Source organism: Drosophila virilis, chromosome 5, assembly GCF_030788295.1.
Source record: "Drosophila virilis strain 15010-1051.87 chromosome 5, Dvir_AGI_RSII-ME, whole genome shotgun sequence".
NCBI lineage: Eukaryota > Metazoa > Arthropoda > Insecta > Diptera > Drosophilidae > Drosophila > Drosophila virilis.
Genome location: NC_091547.1, coordinates 15382185 through 15400226, shown reverse-complemented (window position 1 = coordinate 15400226; position 18042 = coordinate 15382185). Strand labels below are relative to the sequence as shown.

Below are 18042 nucleotides of genomic sequence, written 5' to 3'. Positions count from 1 at the left end.
AGACAGCACTAATCCGCGCCGACAGGTAAACCCGCTAATGCTAATAGCCATGGATAATGGGCTGTCAGCCGTCTGCGGGGCGCGCGTGCGTCTCGCGCACGTCCCACACGCGCCTCTTGCCCATCCGAAGTCGCGACACATGTAATGAGCATGTTAATGGCACCAACGTCTGCTTGTGCTGGTGACCCTTCCACGCCACCTGGCAACGGTCTCGACTGGAGGGCGGCGCTTGGCAACTGGCAACTGGCAACTGGCAGTCGACGCAATGTTACCATGACCGGAGCCAGGTTGCCTCTACCCCGGATGGATAGCCATTTGAGGGTGGCTGTCGCCTGACTGGCTGACTGGCTGGCTAGCTGACTTGCAAGCTCTCTCTCGCGATGATTTGCCGATTGACTGCTGCAGACTCCGTTGCCGCCACAACGCCCATCCACCCCCGTTGCCCGGAGAACAGCACACACGTGTCTGACTGGGACGGCGTCTCTGATTGACGCTGAGTATCGAGTATCCAGTTACAAAATATTTTGACTTCTTTTATCTTGCGGGCTACATTTTGCATAATTTAATTAACGCCCTTAAATTGTTATCTTTTTGTGTACAATTTAAAATAGTCTGCGGCATTAAATTCCATATAAAATATATAATACACAAATCCACTCGCAATTCTTAACGTATATTGCACGCATAATTATAATTTTATGTATGTGTATGTGTGTGTGTGTGTGTGTGTGTATGTGTGTATGTGTGTGTGTGTGTGTGTGCGTGCGTGTGTATGTGTTAGTGTATGTATGCATTAATGTATATACGCATGTATGGGTGTTCGTTTTCTAATACCAAACGCAGACCAACTTTATTTGTCGGTCTGCTACAATTTTAAATAAAACGAATTTTTACCAAGTGCCCTCCTCCTCGATTCTCAAAAATTCAAGTAGGCTCTGCTGTTTATCATGGAGTCTAGTATTTTTTTGGTGTTTTTTTTTTGGTGTTTTTTTTTGGTGGTTTTTTTTTGGTGGTTTTTTTTTGGTGGTTTTTTTTTGGTGTTTTTTTTTTGGTGGTTTTTTTTTGGTGGTTTTTTTTTTGGTGTGTGTATATGTGTTTACATATGTTCATACATATGTATGTACATACATACATATGTTCATCATATGTATGTACATACATACATATGTTCATCATATGTATGTACATACATACATATGTTCATCATATGTATGTACATACATACATATGTTCATCATATGTATGTACATACATACATATGTTCATCATATGTATGTACATACACACATATGCATATTTACATACATATGTGCATGCATGCATACATGTGTACATGCATATGTATATGTACATGCATATGTGCATACACATGTACATACATATGTACATGCATATGTACATACATATGTACATACATATGTACATGCATATGTACATACATATGTACATAAATGTGTACATGCATATGCATATGTACATGCATATCTGCATACATATGAGCATGCATATGTACGTAAATGTATACATGCATATGTACATACATATGTACATAATTGTGTACATGCTTTTGTACATAAATGCGTACATGCATATGTACATTCAAGTGTACGCATGTACATACATGTATGCATGCATATGTACATGCATGTGTGCATGCATATGTACATACATGTGTACATGCATATGTACATACACGTGTACATGTATATGAACATATATATGTACATGTATATGAACATACATATGTACATGCATATGTATATATACATATATTGTATATACGTATACATATGTATGCAATTATTTAGATGCAAGAGATGTTAACATTCATACATGCAAGTGAACACATGCGAGTACAATTTTCCGAAACCCTGTCTTCATCACATAAGGTAACTATTCAAATCAACTTCCTAGCTTGTATGTCAATTAGTCCAAATATTTTATATCTAGAGATAGGGGTTATAAATCAATGTTGGCAAATAAAGCCAGCTTCATCTTTAGTTTACCGTCCCCTGTTATTGAAAAGAAACATATTTTTGCTAATTCGAAGCCCTTTATAATTCATAAGGATCGACCGATAAGCACCAAAGTACTTTTAAGATATTATATTGATTGATTTTCGAAATGTTGACTTCAATAATAGCTGTGGGCAATACGAAAAAATCCTCTTTAAGGCTCACAAATCACTTTCCTTTTAAATGCCAAAGAATGCGCTGTGTACCTGCTCCAAGAGCCAAGCTACGTCTTCTAACACACACGCTGGACCAAATCCAGGGCGAAACATGCACCTCGACGGCTGCCGAGCTGCTTCCACGAAGGTGACAATATAAGGGGATTACAATTAAACGATGTTCAGAATAGAGAATAGAGCCACAGACAACGGGACTCAACGAACATTAATGAATTGCTACAAAGCAGATTAGTGCAGCACACATGAAATGAGTGTGTATGTGTGGGCGTGTATTCCTCGCATCTCCTAATCTGTCAGCGCCTGTCAACATTCTATCTTGTCAAAAAGTAGCTTAGATCCGGAGGTAAATGCAAACGCATGTATTTGAGAGCTCCAAGTGGCCACTTTATTGACATAGTATAAGTTAGGTCTGAAAATATAAAATAAGTATAAAAAGTTTGCACAAGTTGCAGATGATATCATTTACGCGCTCGCCGAGAGCTCTGATTTCTGTTGCGCTGGCTTATTTCCTGCTCGGAGTCTTCACTGGAGCCAGACGAAGGATCTGTGTTTTTTCCACGGTGTTGTTGATTTCTCTGCGCTTGCTGGCGAGGCGCTGGGGGCGCCTCATCACTGTCGGGTCCGTCCTCCTCGGAGCTGTCCTGCTCGGAGCTGCTCTCCTGCCGCGCATTGCGTCCACGCCTGTTGCTGCCTGGCGCTCGTCTACCCCGTCCGCGTTGTTTGGTTGTTGGCTTCGCGGTCCTGGTCTTGTTGGCACGCGTTTCGTTGGGACCCTTTTCGGATTGGGAACTCGTGCCTGGTTCGACGACCTGCAGGCATTCGTTAAGGCGCGTCTCAAACTCCGTGACTACGGCTTTGAGCTCCGGCTTGGCCAACTTGGAAGTATTGCTAATAATGAGCTTGAAGGACTGGTAGACTTCATCCACCTGCACCTTGTCACGGAAATGTTGCACGTTGTCGATAAGCTTCTTAATCGATCTTTCGTTGTAGCTCAGCAGACCCAGGCAGTAGGCAATGTCGCGCCACTGACGCTCTACGCGAGTGACCGGGAACCGCAGACACAGCTTCTCCACCAGCGTCTCGATCTGGCGATCCTTTTGAATGAGTCCCAGTATATAGCGCATAATTGTGCGATATTTATCCTCCTCCAGGTGAAGATTAATGTCCCCTAACTTGGAGATAATGTCGGGCAACACGTTGTACAGTATATTCGACTTGTTGGCAATCTCCTTGAAGAACTGTTGTGTAATATTCCTGATCTCATCGCTTTCGTCGACAATGCACAGTGCAAGATCGGCTATCTGTCCCTTGACGCGTATCATTTCATGCAGGATCAGATGGGAAAGCATCTTGACGGCGGTCAGGCGAAGCTCGGTGTCCTCCTCGTGCAGCTGAGAATAAAAGTGGCCTGTCCAGGGCTCGATTATGTTCGGGAAACGGAATGTCAGATCCGAGAGGCCCACCACAGTGTTACACTTGATCTTCAAATTTTTGGTCATATTAAGGATATTCATGAGGAAGGACATGTTCGACTCGCAGAACTTGGACGAGACCGTCATCAGGCGCGCCAGTGTTAGGGTGGCTGCCTGCTGCAGCTGCTGATCCCGATACTCGCCAGGCCGCTTGCATATATCAATTATAATTGGATAGATCTTGGACATGAGCGCATTCGGCTCATACAACAGCATGTCCTCACAGATGGCATTGATTTCCTCGGCAATGTTATCCTCTGCCGTGGCGCCCACTAAATCGTCGTCGGGCTCCTGCTGCGGCTCCGCGGCCACGCCAGACAAACGCTTTCGCACCTCCATTGCCGAGACATTCATGGTCTGGCGGCGGAGTGCGTTCACAGCGTCCTTTTTGTTCTTCTTCTCTTCGAGGGCGGTCAGCTCTTCGCGGTACTTCATGTTGTTGTAAACATCCATGTCCAGAAATATCATCTCCTTAATGGTCATGTAGCCAACGCAAAACACAAACCTTGAAACCAAATAAACGGGTATGCGGGCCTGTTGTTCTTCAACAGCTTTAGCCTGTGTCTGGGTCTGTGTTAGAGTCTGAGACATGGGCAGGGGCTGTGAGTATGGAATGTCCGTAGTCTGTGTTTGCGGTAGCTCCTCAGGCTCTGCTACTACCAGCCAGTGGTCATTGAAGCGCCCAATTAGCTCACTCACAATATTCTGAGCCAGCTCATCCGGCGCCTGGCACATGCGATAATAGTACTCGAAGAGGCTCATGGCCAGCGCATCAAAGTCAGGCAGTTGGGGATGAAAGAAAAAGTCGAGAAACAGGCGCGTAATTTGCTGCACGAATTTGGCATCGGTGGCGCAACGTTTATAGTATTTGCTGTTGTTGTTAGCATCGATGCTGTTGACCAGGAGTTGAAGGCAGCTTGTATAGATGCGAGGATCCTGTCTCACACGCTCTCCCGTCGCAATATCTTCGATAATGGCACGATTGGCTGAGGCTATAGTTGATTTTGCCTGCGAGGCCATAATAAGTAGCTGCAGAGCCAATCGGGCCTCATCTTTTGTGGTGCCCTCCAGCTTTAGTGTAAATCGTTCGAAAAGCACCTGAATGATAAGCGCGTCAATATCCTCGGTGGCCACCCACTCGCCCATCAGCGTTTCCATGGCCGTGTAGTGCCCGTACTCAACCTCGGAGAGAAACTTGGATAGATTTTGCACTACCTTAATGGCATGCGCACGTTCTGTCTTATCCGTGGTAAAGAGCACCTTGCGATACGCATTGGATACTGCATCCCGCTTCTCCTTATCTGAAGACCACACCAAATTCAACATGCGCTGCATGCCTGTCTGGGTGCCGTGTATACCAAAGAGGTAGCCTGTAGTGAAAAGATCGACTGCCTCGAAGACGTCTGTGTTCGTCTTCGACAGCAGCATTTCGAGTATTTTTGGCATGGCGGAGGTCGCCACATGCGAGAACTCGATACTATCCTTGAGAAACTCAACAGTTTTTATTTGCTTCTGCATTTCCTCGCTCTGGATTAACAAAAGACAGGCATTACATTTACTGCATATATTTAGATAAGCTTTGATACTTACGCTGTCCTTGCAGCCATTAGCAAGGGAGAGAAAGGTTTTAAATAACGCTAAGATATAAACGCAGCGCTCCTCTGGTTTCAGCAGTTGGCTGTGGATAGAGATAATAATAGACTTTAGACATATTTAATTAGAGGCTATTTAATGCCTACCTTATATCCTGATTGCCCGCTGCATAGTCTGCTTTTCGCACTAGTACTACGGCCTCTTTGTAGTTTTTTTCCAAAAGAAGCGGCAAAATCTTTTGCACCAGCTGCTCGTACTCTTCCTCCTTGTCGAACTGTAGCTCTGGAGCTAAGAATAAAGAAAAGTCAGTGAAATGATAGCATATGGCGTCTGAGGTTCAAAAGGGGCGTACTCACCCACACGCAAGTTTTCCTCAATAATGGGCAACAGCTCCGGCGTTATGGCTTCCCATTGTTCGTCGAGCTTTTTCAACTGATTGCGCTCTTCAGCCAACACTTCGTCCAACTGTTCCATAACTTCAACTTCCTTCTCGTGCTTCTTAATTAGCTCCTCAAGTGTTAATTTTCCAGAATACGGATTGTTTTCTAGAAAAGCCTTTATCAGCTGTATGGCTGACTTTCGCACCAAGGAACTTTTATCCTCTAGCCGGCAGACTGCCTCGCGCAGCACTTTGATTAAAAAACTGAGCGGAATTGCATGCTGCTCCTTCAAATGATGCCAAATGTGCAACACCTTGGAGCGCACATGAGCGGATATGTCGTTAACATGGGATAGTAGATTATCGAGGAACTCGTTACGCGCCTCCTTCATATCATCGTCGAGCTCTTCAGAGGTAAGTTCGCCTACAACAGCATCACCCATGATCTGCAGTACACAGTTGCGCAGCACATGGGACTCGCAGTCCAGCATTTCATCGCCCAGCTTAGAAAGATGTGGTATCATCAGCTTGGGTGCAATGCCCGAGAACTCGGCAAGAAAATTCGAAAAGTTACGCGAGACCGCAGTATCCGAAGTGTCCAGGGTGAGGGCCTCAACAACATCCTTCATCAGTATCGAGAAGACTGTGGAAATGCCGTATTCTTCGTGAAGCAATAAAATGCCACTCGCTACGGCCGTTGCAGCATGCTCAGTGCTCCGGAGAATTTGCAGTATCCGAGCCGGAAAGGTTATGGCATGATTATACCGTTTAATGGCGATGCCAAAGATTTGAAAGATCGTGTCAATGATATGCCGGTTGTCTGGCCGAGGAGGCACCAATTCCAAAGTACGATAGCAAATATCACACAACATGCTGTAAGAGGGAGCTGCTGTTTAAAAAATCATCATTTAACTGGGCGATATCTTATACTAACGTTACAAAACTTTCCTCGGCTACAGGAGGATTCCAAAGCTTCTCTAGAGGACACTGCAGGACATTATAGAGCTGCACCAAAAACTTGCCTCGCTTTACATCCCAATCGGGATACTGTTCCAGCACCTCACCTTGCTTGGCGCGCTTTTTCTGCTGGTTCAACTGCTGGTCCCGCATCACCTGTTGGACAACGACATCAATGCGCTTCACTACATTGACAAATAAGTATAGAGTCATTTTCGTGAGATTCAGATAGCGCACACGATCCTGTGATGACGGCGGCTCGCTGCTCGTTAGCAGCGGCATTAGCTGCCCGCCCAATCTGTCCACAGTAAGGTACAATAAGTCGAAGGCACGCATAAGATTGCGTATGGCGGCGGCATCGCTAGCCGTGTTTTCGATTATCGAGTAGTATGTATCAAAGTGCTCAAATATATAGAATGGATCCCGCTGATGCACTTTATTTTTACATGCTGCGAATAAACGGATTGCAGTTAGCGTTTGTTTTACTGTACGTGATTGTTTGAATTACAGGCGCGCTGCTGCGCATACAATAAGTAACAGTCCGCTTACCAAGTAATTGCTCTGGTATTTCGCTGGGCGTGTATATCTGTTGTACGTAGTACTGATCGCCGCGTGAATTAAGTAAATCATTGTTTTTTATTGGTAAAATAAACTGAAAATCGTGCGTCTCTTCCATTTTAAAACCGTTTGCTTAAAAAGCGACGCTTGTTGTTGTAGTTATTAGCGATGGGCGCCTGCTAAAAATAAAAGATTACAGTCTGGCAACGCCGCCGAACGATAACAATCGGCAGCACATCCAGTTGTCCTATCGGAACGCGTGTTGTACGGCGCACGTTGTGATTGAGTTTTGGTTTGTACTAAATAGCAGCATAATAGACGATCATGCCAGCTGAAAAAAGTGGCAAACGTAAAAGGCCCAAGAAGAAGGGAAAGAAATTTATGCGCAATGCAAAAGGCTTTGCCAAACAGGGTATTTTTGGACGCGGCTCTCATATTGATGGTGATCAGTTCAGCTACTTTATAAACATTTTGGATGCCATGAAAGCAGGTCTCGAAGATGTGGAAGAGCGAGGTGAGTGGCGATTGCCTTAATGCTGTGAAAATCTAGAGTAGTTTTGTTGTTCCTATAGTCAATATGGCCAATAACGTGTTCGAGCAGACAAAGGACCACGAAATCGACTTGGCCTCCAATCAAGTTGTCTCCAAGGCTCTTGAGTCTCTAATTGGATTTGTGGAAGCTCCACAGCTTGAACGGTTTTTTACCAAATTCGGCGACAGCCTGCGTCCCATGTGTTCCGACCCTTTTGCATCGCATGTGCTGCAAAAAATGGTGGAAATTGCATTCCTTCGAGGATTGGGACAGACAGCAGCCCGGGAACCGCCAGAAGACGATGTTTCTGACCCACCCAAGAAAGCCAAGCCCGATGTCGCGCAGATCGAAGAGCAGTACAATTTGGAGACCGAATTTAGCGAGGAGCATCGCGAGCAGTGCCGCCAATTCGTTCTACGCATATCAAAATTCATGCTTAACAATCTGGAGGATTTTGTTTGGGATGCATGCGCCACGCACATCATGCGAACAGCTATACTCTGCCTTGTTGGCATCCATGTGCCTAAAATTGCTTTCGTAAAGGGCGGCGCCGAGCTGACCAAGCATCGCAAACTTTACAAGGTGCCCGAAGAATGGTCTGAGGTCATGAAGGAGTATCCGCAGCGCCTGGAAATGTGGCCTCAGTTTGTGGACTTTCCCTACCAGGAACACTCATCTGCTCTACTGGGTGTTATATGCTTATCGCTTAGTGTGGTCGATAAGAACATGTTAAAGCATTTTGGCAAAAAAATTTTAATGGAAAGCTTGCTGAAACCGGACGATGCGAATAATGCTGACGATGAAGACAAGCCAAAGGAGATTAAAATTGAAATAGATGACGAGGCTGACGATTCCGCCACTAATGAAAAGGCGTTGGCACCAGCAACCGAAGACGACAATGCTAAACCTACTGTGGTGCTGCCCAAAGTCTTCCATTACCAGTGCGCTGTTATACTGCTTGAGACTCTTTTGACTGTGGCAGGTGGAAAATTGCTGACTCAACTTTATGCCATGCTTTTTAGCGGTCGCGTAGCTCACCTGGCCCTAGGGCAACAAACCAACTTTTCCGTGCAGCGTCTGCTACAGCACTTGAAAGAGGTGCCCGACTTTGAGTCGGTCTTCGATGAGTTACAGCCGCAGATTGAGCAGCTGCTGAAAACGGGTCTAACGGGCGTGGTGTCTGCCCTAAGCGCTGCCTGCCTGCGCTTGGGCGCCAAGCAGGCTCAGATGATAGGAGCACTTCAGGCCGCCTTACATGTGTCTGGCGACAAGGAGAAATCCAAGATGTTCTTTAATTGTCTTGTTAAACTGAAGCCCCATGAGCTTATCGCCGACGATCAGTCCGCCTTCGTGCATCTACATGGATCACTTATAGTGCAACATGTGCTTCAGTTTAATAAGCCCATCTTCCTAGTCAACTGCATTCTGGAGCTGCCTGCTGTGCAGCTGGCGCAAATCTTTAACACGCCCAATGGCTCGCACATTGTCGATGCCTTCTTGCAGAGCAAATACATTGGAGAGAAGTCACGAGAGCGTCTTATCCGCCAGCTAGATGGCTTCTATGTGGACCTGGCTATCACCCGGCACGGCTCACGCGTCATGGAGCAATGTTTCAAGGCTGCACAAGAAGCGCAAAAGCTGCGCATGGCTAAGGAATTGAGCTCTAAGACCAACATGTGAGATTCGTGAGATTCAGATAGCGCACACGATCCTGTGATGACGGCGGCTCGCTGCTCGTTAGCAGCGGCATTAGCTGCCCGCCCAATCTGTCCACAGTAAGGTACAATAAGTCGAAGGCACGCATAAGATTGCGTATGGCGGCGGCATCGCTAGCCGTGTTTTCGATTATCGAGTAGTATGTATCAAAGTGCTCAAATATATAGAATGGATCCCGCTGATGCACTTTATTTTTACATGCTGCGAATAAACGGATTGCAGTTAGCGTTTGTTTTACTGTACGTGATTGTTTGAATTACAGGCGCGCTGCTGCGCATACAATAAGTAACAGTCCGCTTACCAAGTAATTGCTCTGGTATTTCGCTGGGCGTGTATATCTGTTGTACGTAGTACTGATCGCCGCGTGAATTAAGTAAATCATTGTTTTTTATTGGTAAAATAAACTGAAAATCGTGCGTCTCTTCCATTTTAAAACCGTTTGCTTAAAAAGCGACGCTTGTTGTTGTAGTTATTAGCGATGGGCGCCTGCTAAAAATAAAAGATTACAGTCTGGCAACGCCGCCGAACGATAACAATCGGCAGCACATCCAGTTGTCCTATCGGAACGCGTGTTGTACGGCGCACGTTGTGATTGAGTTTTGGTTTGTACTAAATAGCAGCATAATAGACGATCATGCCAGCTGAAAAAAGTGGCAAACGTAAAAGGCCCAAGAAGAAGGGAAAGAAATTTATGCGCAATGCAAAAGGCTTTGCCAAACAGGGTATTTTTGGACGCGGCTCTCATATTGATGGTGATCAGTTCAGCTACTTTATAAACATTTTGGATGCCATGAAAGCAGGTCTCGAAGATGTGGAAGAGCGAGGTGAGTGGCGATTGCCTTAATGCTGTGAAAATCTAGAGTAGTTTTGTTGTTCCTATAGTCAATATGGCCAATAACGTGTTCGAGCAGACAAAGGACCACGAAATCGACTTGGCCTCCAATCAAGTTGTCTCCAAGGCTCTTGAGTCTCTAATTGGATTTGTGGAAGCTCCACAGCTTGAACGGTTTTTTACCAAATTCGGCGACAGCCTGCGTCCCATGTGTTCCGACCCTTTTGCATCGCATGTGCTGCAAAAAATGGTGGAAATTGCATTCCTTCGAGGATTGGGACAGACAGCAGCCCGGGAACCGCCAGAAGACGATGTTTCTGACCCACCCAAGAAAGCCAAGCCCGATGTCGCGCAGATCGAAGAGCAGTACAATTTGGAGACCGAATTTAGCGAGGAGCATCGCGAGCAGTGCCGCCAATTCGTTCTACGCATATCAAAATTCATGCTTAACAATCTGGAGGATTTTGTTTGGGATGCATGCGCCACGCACATCATGCGAACAGCTATACTCTGCCTTGTTGGCATCCATGTGCCTAAAATTGCTTTCGTAAAGGGCGGCGCCGAGCTGACCAAGCATCGCAAACTTTACAAGGTGCCCGAAGAATGGTCTGAGGTCATGAAGGAGTATCCGCAGCGCCTGGAAATGTGGCCTCAGTTTGTGGACTTTCCCTACCAGGAACACTCATCTGCTCTACTGGGTGTTATATGCTTATCGCTTAGTGTGGTCGATAAGAACATGTTAAAGCATTTTGGCAAAAAAATTTTAATGGAAAGCTTGCTGAAACCGGACGATGCGAATAATGCTGACGATGAAGACAAGCCAAAGGAGATTAAAATTGAAATAGATGACGAGGCTGACGATTCCGCCACTAATGAAAAGGCGTTGGCACCAGCAACCGAAGACGACAATGCTAAACCTACTGTGGTGCTGCCCAAAGTCTTCCATTACCAGTGCGCTGTTATACTGCTTGAGACTCTTTTGACTGTGGCAGGTGGAAAATTGCTGACTCAACTTTATGCCATGCTTTTTAGCGGTCGCGTAGCTCACCTGGCCCTAGGGCAACAAACCAACTTTTCCGTGCAGCGTCTGCTACAGCACTTGAAAGAGGTGCCCGACTTTGAGTCGGTCTTCGATGAGTTACAGCCGCAGATTGAGCAGCTGCTGAAAACGGGTCTAACGGGCGTGGTGTCTGCCCTAAGCGCTGCCTGCCTGCGCTTGGGCGCCAAGCAGGCTCAGATGATAGGAGCACTTCAGGCCGCCTTACATGTGTCTGGCGACAAGGAGAAATCCAAGATGTTCTTTAATTGTCTTGTTAAACTGAAGCCCCATGAGCTTATCGCCGACGATCAGTCCGCCTTCGTGCATCTACATGGATCACTTATAGTGCAACATGTGCTTCAGTTTAATAAGCCCATCTTCCTAGTCAACTGCATTCTGGAGCTGCCTGCTGTGCAGCTGGCGCAAATCTTTAACACGCCCAATGGCTCGCACATTGTCGATGCCTTCTTGCAGAGCAAATACATTGGAGAGAAGTCACGAGAGCGTCTTATCCGCCAGCTAGATGGCTTCTATGTGGACCTGGCTATCACCCGGCACGGCTCACGCGTCATGGAGCAATGTTTCAAGGCTGCACAAGAAGCGCAAAAGCTGCGCATGGCTAAGGAATTGAGCTCTAAGACCAACATGTTAAAAGGTTCTCCATATGGCAGTCTTATCCACTCAAAATATCGTTTGGAGACCTACAAACTGTCGCCCAGTCAGTGGCTGGCCAGTCTGGGTCAGCAGCAGGACCAGCAGAAGCCAGTGCAGACCAAAAAACGCCCTGCAAAGACAGCTAACGAGTTGTTTAAGGATATACTTAGCTAACGTGTCAGATCTACAACAAAACAACTATATATATACTACTTAGTATGTACGTAATAAATCCATTTTAATTCACTATAAACTATAATACATGTTCCAGGCATAAGGACTTCATGAATTATTAATGAAAGCTTATTGTAAAAGAATTGTTATCAGCGACTCTTAATCAGCTGAGCGGCTGGCCGAGTCAATGCCAAAGCAGCTGGTGCTCAGTTTCACTTTTGAATTCAAAGGCAACGAACGTGTCATCATGCGAGCAGTGCATTTGCTGCTGTTCTTCTCCTTAATTGGAGCCGCATTTGCGTTTGGAGACGAAGCCATTTTTGAGGATGAAGACATTTACAATCAGGCGCTGCCTCCGGTCGCGCACACAGGCATTACAGCGCCCGGCACCAAGTGGTGTGGACCGGGTAATACGGCGGCCAACTACGATGATCTGGGCCGGGAGCGTGAAACGGATAAATGTTGTCGGGCTCATGATCACTGCGAGGAGATTATCGAATCGCACAGCTCGCTTCATGGCCTACCCAACAACACCGATTGGTTTCCCATGTAAGTGCCGCGGAAAAATCAATATCCCGCCCGTCTGTAACAAATTTGGATTTACCCAGACTAAAGTGCAGCTGTGAACAGCAGTTCATTAACTGCCTGCAGGCCGTAAACAGCATGACATCGAACACCTTGGGTCGCATCTACTATACTACGCGGAGCAGGTGTTTCGCCCAAGGCTACCCCACCACCGGATGCAAGGAGTACCAGCTGGGCACAATACGCAGGCGATGCATTCGGTATACTGTGAACAAGAGAGCGGCCAAGCTGTGGCAATTCTACGACATGCCATTCTATTCGATTGCGGCAACAAATAAATCTTGACCCTGAGAGCTTTAATCATTAATAATATTTTATTTTATATTAGCGTATAAATGTGATTCTGCTCGTATGTCTGTCTGCCATACGTAAATATATAAGCTTATCGCGCAATTACGCCTTGATACAATCGAGCTGCTACTTCTCCTCCTCCTCTCTGGGGTGCGTATAGAATGGCAGGTCATAAAACTGCCAGCGAGCTGGCTGAGACACATCCTCGCTGTAAGTCAGGCAACGCTTCATGAAGTGGTCCCACTGCTGCTCCTGACAGGAAACGATGGGCGGCCCATAAGCGAAGCACACATTTGTTGTGCTGAAATATATACGACCTAAAGCGGCGGACTCCATGTTGTGCAGCGCATTGAGGCACAGGCGAAAAGCTAATTCACAGTCACAGGAGAAGCTGTGGGTAGCTATCAGTTAGCATCGATGAGCGCTTTTCATCTCTATGCACTCACATGGGAAAGAAACCGTCATTGGTCAGACCGTATTTTTGGGTGTCGGGCGAAATCTTCTCCTCGCAGTGGTCATGTTGCCGACAGCACTTGTCCAGCTCTATTTCACTGCCCAGATCGTTATAGTTGTCAGCTATATTTCCGGGGCCGCACCATTTGGTACCGGGCACTGTTATGCTCAGACCATGAACGCTGGCTAGCATCGCCGCCAAGGCAACAACGAAATACTTGGCGCGCATCTTCTATTCGAGGGTCAAAATTATACTGATCTAAGGGGGGAATTCTGTCAGCCGACGCAGTTCTCCGAATTTTAATTGAAATATGCCAGTCGGTGTTGCTTTAAAGTTCAAATGGGTTGTCTCTGACGTAGCTTGAATGCTGATTAGGCTTAATTGCTAAATGTGATGAATTCTATAGATAGTTCACAGTAATCTATACTTAGTACACTTTATACATTTGCATGAGCAACGGCATTGCTTAGCCTATTAATAAGAGTAATGGACTCAATGGGGCGGGTAATGCTAGCAGACTTCCACATTAGTCATTTCCTTCGTCAAATCATTACTAAATTAATATTTCGTTCCATATGTGTATATACTCTCTAAATACACATATGGAACAAAGTAGATTGCACTTGCTAAACCTCGCTTTTCTGTCGATTCTGCATCACCTGGCGCAGCTGTGGGAAGGTGCTCTTCGTCTGTGGCGGATGAAGACGGGCACACAGCATTGTGAAGGGCTCGTACAGCGAGGGGCGTTCCATAACATTGACTGTGTAATGCTTAATGCGTTCTCGTTGACACCAATTATTGGCCCGATCCATTATCGATTCCACAGGATTTGGCGTGGCGGGCGGCGTGTCCTTTTTGCTGCGCGCTCGAACATTGGCTAATACAATTACAGGCACTTCTTTCTTCTCCTTATGCTTGTCTATATCTGTCTTGATGTCTGCCAACATATCCAAGCTGCGCGGATCAGTGGGATCATAGACTAGCACAAAGGCGTCTGGAAATTGAAGATAATGACGCGGCAGCTGTGCCGCTTGTTCACCTTGCAGGCCAGCCGTATCGTAGATGCGCAATGTTTCCCGTGCGCCACCACGTCCTGTGTCCACGCTTGCTACATATATATCCTCAATTGTTGGATGCAGTTCCTAAGAGTAATTAAATTTTTTTCTTTGTATTGGTAGCTAGGAACAAATACGGAATTGTTGTGGCCAACTTACAGTATCGGCGTTGATATTTCCATACACCAACTGCTCGATGAGTGCTGTTTTTCCCACATTTTTCATGCCACACACCAACACTTTGCCAACCTTGCCAATTTTTGCATTAAGCATTTTTTATTAAATAAAACAATAACGTAAATAAATAGGTGTTGACTACACTTTCTCAATCTGCGATTAGCGTTGCCACCATTCTCAATATCGATAGCCCACGTATCGATATCAAAATTATCCAAATCCCTGTGCTCATCGAGGCGCCATATAAATTCAACTCAAATGTTATTGATTTTACCATTTTATTTATTTTATTATTATTTCAAACAAAAAATATTTTTTAGCAAGCCCAAGCTTCTTATACAAAAAGAAAAACAATTTTTCAATGTGTGTTTCACCAATATATTTTGGTTGCGCAACGGCAAATAAATGTGTGTATTTAACATCATCTATTGTACTCAGAGTGAATTTTTTATTATACACAATATAATGGTTTCATTTAAATATATATTTTTTCTTAAAGTTTTACAAAATTGTCATCTTACTTTGTCTTAACCTACATTACAAATTTGTTCTTATTTACGTAGCAAAATGTGACTTGGTTACTACGACCATCGTAATTGGTATCTTAATTTTCGTAAATTTATACGTGTCTTAAAAACAATATCCCAAATGGGACTGCTAATACCATATCCGAGATCTTGATGAGCAAAGTGATGTTGATAATGATACCTCTTCATATGATACAAATGATGACCCGCCGATGGATTACCATAATGCAAATAATAATGTATCATGTCATAGCATAAATAACCTATTAAAGCACCCGTTAGTACCAGACGCGGATGGTGATTTTGTAGTAGAAAACTCAGTGGTGTATAAATAATAGTAGCCAGCACAACTCCAGGCAATGGAGGAAAAACAAGCCGCATCGGATCAAATGGGACCTTGTGATGCAGTCCGTGTATCATAAAGTGCAGGGTGCAAAGCCAAGGACCACTGCTGCTAGTCAACTTTACATGAAAGACCCATCGGTGCAATGTGTACTCCAGCAGCGTCCAAAATATCACACCAAAGAGCAGATGGCCGAAGAGGGTGGTAATCTAATTGTAAGGATACCGTTAAGTAAATGTCTGTTATAGTCATAATGCGTTGTTTAAACTTACCTCCTTCATATTGTGCGAGTTCGCTTGGAACTCTGGCCAGCCGCAAGCAATAATCGTTGGGATCCAGAACATTGGGACAACCCACCATGGGGTCTTCGTGCACATTTCCAAATACCAAGGGCCGAACAAGCGCAGGGGTCTGTCTACTGGCTTATGTACCCATTCGTCGTAATATTTTGTTATTTTTGAAATTTGGGGCAGCATAGCTTTCGACCAGTCCACGAGGTGCTGAAAATTTAAAAAAACAAAAAACCGTTTTTACGATATCATCAATTTGTCGATACTTTTGAACAGTGGCAGCGCTAATTTCGACTCTATCATCGACCTATCGATAAATTCAAAACCATCAAACGTTGGGGTCTCGAGCAGCTGGTTGGTTTTACTTCAAAGCTGACATTTGAACAGGTTGGCTGAATTCATTCCGTTTCTGTAAGCTGCAGAACACGGCAATATTTAAATTTCTTATAAATTCTTCAACACAGATTAGACGCATTGTGGTTAGGCCACATTCAGCAAAAAACATGTCGAACACCACAATACGCCCAATACCCACATTAAAGGGCATGTTTTCGGTGCCGCGTAAGTATAATTTTTTTCAAACAGCCATGGCAACCAAAAGGAAATGTTTACACGATTGGCGTTCGTTTTCTTGTAGGCGTCACACCGGGACGTAATTTTCTAAAGGAAAACAAAAAGAGCCTACGTTCCCTAGAAAAGGCAACTACAGAGAAGCTTGCTGCTAAGGAACCAGTGCGTCCCAAATGGATGCCGCCCCTACTGCGCACTCCGTCCGAGGCACGCGAACGTGAGTCGAAGAAGTGCGAAACCGAAAGATTGTCTTCAAGGAATGTTGACGAAGAGGTGTGTTTATTGCGCAGCCACAGCAACTCCCTTTCGCAGCAGTGCCTGGACAAGCCACAACCGGACGAACAAGAGTCTTGCGCACCCCCCGAAAAACGTGAAATTCAAAAGGAGAAGAAGGTTCGCCCAAAAGCGCAGCCAGTTCAGACATCATCGAACCGCTGTCAGTCATGTAATGCCGAACGCAGCTCCACAAGCATTGGCATACAGACAGAGGACATAAAGGATGAGCTTTACCTTACCAATGCACTTAAAAAGTTAGTACCAGCTCATTTAAACCAGCATCAAGCAATCGCACTAAACTAACTTTCCGAACACATCTATGTGCGCAGGTGCAACATTGATGCCAAGACGGTTTTAGGCGAGGAACGCAATTTATGCATTGATCCCGACCTCGACTACGATAACAACTACGGAAGCTACAGTCAATACCATGATGATGAGCAGCCGCTGTCGGCACGCTCCAAACACAGCCTTCTTGATATAGATGACAACGAAACAATGCCCATGCCAGAGATGGACAATGTAGGTCCCGATAATACTGATGAAGAAGCACCACTGAGTGCACGCAGTCGCGAAACAATTGCTACGGTCGCTTCAAATGCTACGACCAAATCAAAGCGTCGCGAATACAAGCTGGGCTGTGAGTATAACACGTGAATAATCTGTGCATCTAGTTAGCTAACTGCCGTGATGCTTTCATAGCACGCGATGATCTACGCCTACCGCGCTATTTGGAAAAGGAGAAGCGCGAAAAAGCCGAGGCTAAAGAAATTTTAGACTCACGCGATCCGGACTGCCCACGCGGTCATGTATTGATGAGTGAACCGGATCGCCTGGCTGCGCTAGCTACTGCCAAGCAGCGTAAGTTGCAGTCAATATTACACCTGGATTTACTACACATTTTCATGTTCATTTTGTAGGCTTTGACATGCTCATTAATGAGCTTAACCACATGCCCATGACCGCCCAGACACTACGCGTGCGTTCTCGCAAGGCTGAGATTGATAAGGAGCTGACCGTTGTCGAGGACGAAATACGCATTTACTCCAAGCCTAAGGTGTATGTGAGAGCAGCCAAATCGCGAAATCTCTAATGCACACAAAATTTCGTTAATGTTAAATGAAACAAAAAGAATCTCCCACTCGTAAAAATAGAAAATCGAACGCTTTCAACCAACAGGAAATATCGCCTGGAACAATATTCCCAACTATATGACTATTGGAGCACTTGGACCAAACCTAATCTTTTATGTGTTCGTTCAAAGTATTTATATTTTTTAAGTGAGCATCAAAAAAAAATATGAAAAAAATGAAATAACTAGAATGTCAAAACCCCAGACACTAAACTAAAAAATATAAAAAAAAAAGAGTGAAGGAG

The 18042-nt window shown here is 45.2% G+C and overlaps 8 protein-coding genes and 1 long non-coding RNA gene across 13 annotated transcripts in view; 5 read left to right on the top strand and 4 right to left on the bottom strand.

The window, feature by feature from the left end:
• Positions 1-966: 966 nt before the first annotated feature.
• LOC138911341 (uncharacterized) overlaps positions 967-18042 on the top strand; it is a 23023-nt gene continuing 5947 nt past the window's right edge. The window contains exons 1-2 of one of the 2 annotated variants that reach the window (XR_011416900.1): positions 967-1080; positions 1809-1889. This is a non-coding gene — a long non-coding RNA (uncharacterized lncRNA). The remainder of the gene's footprint in view (positions 1081-1808; positions 1890-18042) is intronic. The other variant, XR_011416899.1, reaches the window with a different exon arrangement.
• Cap-D2 (CAP-D2 condensin subunit) lies at positions 2554-7330 on the bottom strand. The gene is made up of 6 exons (XM_002049754.4): positions 7142-7330; positions 6570-7041; positions 5613-6508; positions 5403-5544; positions 5254-5341; positions 2554-5190 (listed from the first exon to the last, which is right to left on the bottom strand). The coding sequence occupies exons 1-6, from the start codon at positions 7266-7268 to the stop codon at positions 2650-2652; spliced, it is 4266 nt and encodes a 1421-aa protein (XP_002049790.1). The 5' UTR covers positions 7269-7330; the 3' UTR covers positions 2554-2649.
• On the top strand, positions 7475-9578 carry LOC138910847 (nucleolar protein 9-like). The gene is made up of 2 exons (XM_070209899.1): positions 7475-7664; positions 7723-9578. Exons 1-2 carry the CDS (start codon positions 7475-7477, stop codon positions 9360-9362), a joined length of 1830 nt encoding a protein of 609 aa, XP_070066000.1. The 3' UTR covers positions 9363-9578.
• LOC6626205 (nucleolar protein 9) lies at positions 9948-12240 on the top strand. 3 transcript variants are annotated; one of them, XM_032436941.2, is made up of 3 exons: positions 9948-10222; positions 10281-12139; positions 12195-12240. In XM_032436941.2, the coding sequence occupies exons 1-2, from the start codon at positions 10033-10035 to the stop codon at positions 12095-12097; spliced, it is 2007 nt and encodes a 668-aa protein (XP_032292832.1). In that variant the 5' UTR covers positions 9948-10032; the 3' UTR covers positions 12098-12139; positions 12195-12240. The 3 variants fall into 3 exon arrangements, with proteins under 3 accessions (XP_032292832.1, XP_070065999.1, XP_002049791.1); XM_070209898.1 differs by having other exon boundaries at positions 10281-12143; XM_002049755.4 differs by having other exon boundaries at positions 10281-12200.
• Positions 12285-12982, top strand: sPLA2 (secretory Phospholipase A2). Its single transcript, XM_002049756.4, has 2 exons — positions 12285-12646; positions 12706-12982. Exons 1-2 carry the CDS (start codon positions 12285-12287, stop codon positions 12965-12967), a joined length of 624 nt encoding a protein of 207 aa, XP_002049792.2. The 3' UTR covers positions 12968-12982.
• On the bottom strand, positions 12430-13692 carry LOC6626207 (phospholipase A2 large subunit). The gene is made up of 2 exons (XM_002049757.4): positions 13420-13692; positions 12430-13364 (listed from the first exon to the last, which is right to left on the bottom strand). Exons 1-2 carry the CDS (start codon positions 13653-13655, stop codon positions 13100-13102), a joined length of 501 nt encoding a protein of 166 aa, XP_002049793.1. The 5' UTR covers positions 13656-13692; the 3' UTR covers positions 12430-13099.
• Positions 13833-14829, bottom strand: kappaB-Ras (NFKB inhibitor interacting Ras like 1). The gene is made up of 2 exons (XM_002049758.4): positions 14642-14829; positions 13833-14569 (listed from the first exon to the last, which is right to left on the bottom strand). Exons 1-2 carry the CDS (start codon positions 14753-14755, stop codon positions 14054-14056), a joined length of 630 nt encoding a protein of 209 aa, XP_002049794.1. The 5' UTR covers positions 14756-14829; the 3' UTR covers positions 13833-14053.
• The window catches only part of Fa2h (Fatty acid 2-hydroxylase), a 6117-nt gene continuing 3109 nt past the window's right edge, over positions 15035-18042 (bottom strand). The window contains exons 3-4 of one of the 2 annotated variants that reach the window (XM_002049759.4): positions 15802-16029; positions 15035-15738 (exon numbers count right to left, since the gene is read on the bottom strand). In XM_002049759.4, coding sequence (XP_002049795.1) covers positions 15241-15738; positions 15802-16029 — 726 coding nt within the window. In that variant the 3' untranslated portion in view covers positions 15035-15240. The remainder of the gene's footprint in view (positions 15739-15801; positions 16030-18042) is intronic. The other variant, XM_015173877.3, reaches the window with a different exon arrangement.
• Positions 16114-17886, top strand: LOC6626220 (uncharacterized). The gene is made up of 6 exons (XM_002049760.4): positions 16114-16206; positions 16284-16380; positions 16457-16919; positions 16995-17305; positions 17368-17526; positions 17586-17886. The coding sequence occupies exons 2-6, from the start codon at positions 16323-16325 to the stop codon at positions 17756-17758; spliced, it is 1164 nt and encodes a 387-aa protein (XP_002049796.1). The 5' UTR covers positions 16114-16206; positions 16284-16322; the 3' UTR covers positions 17759-17886.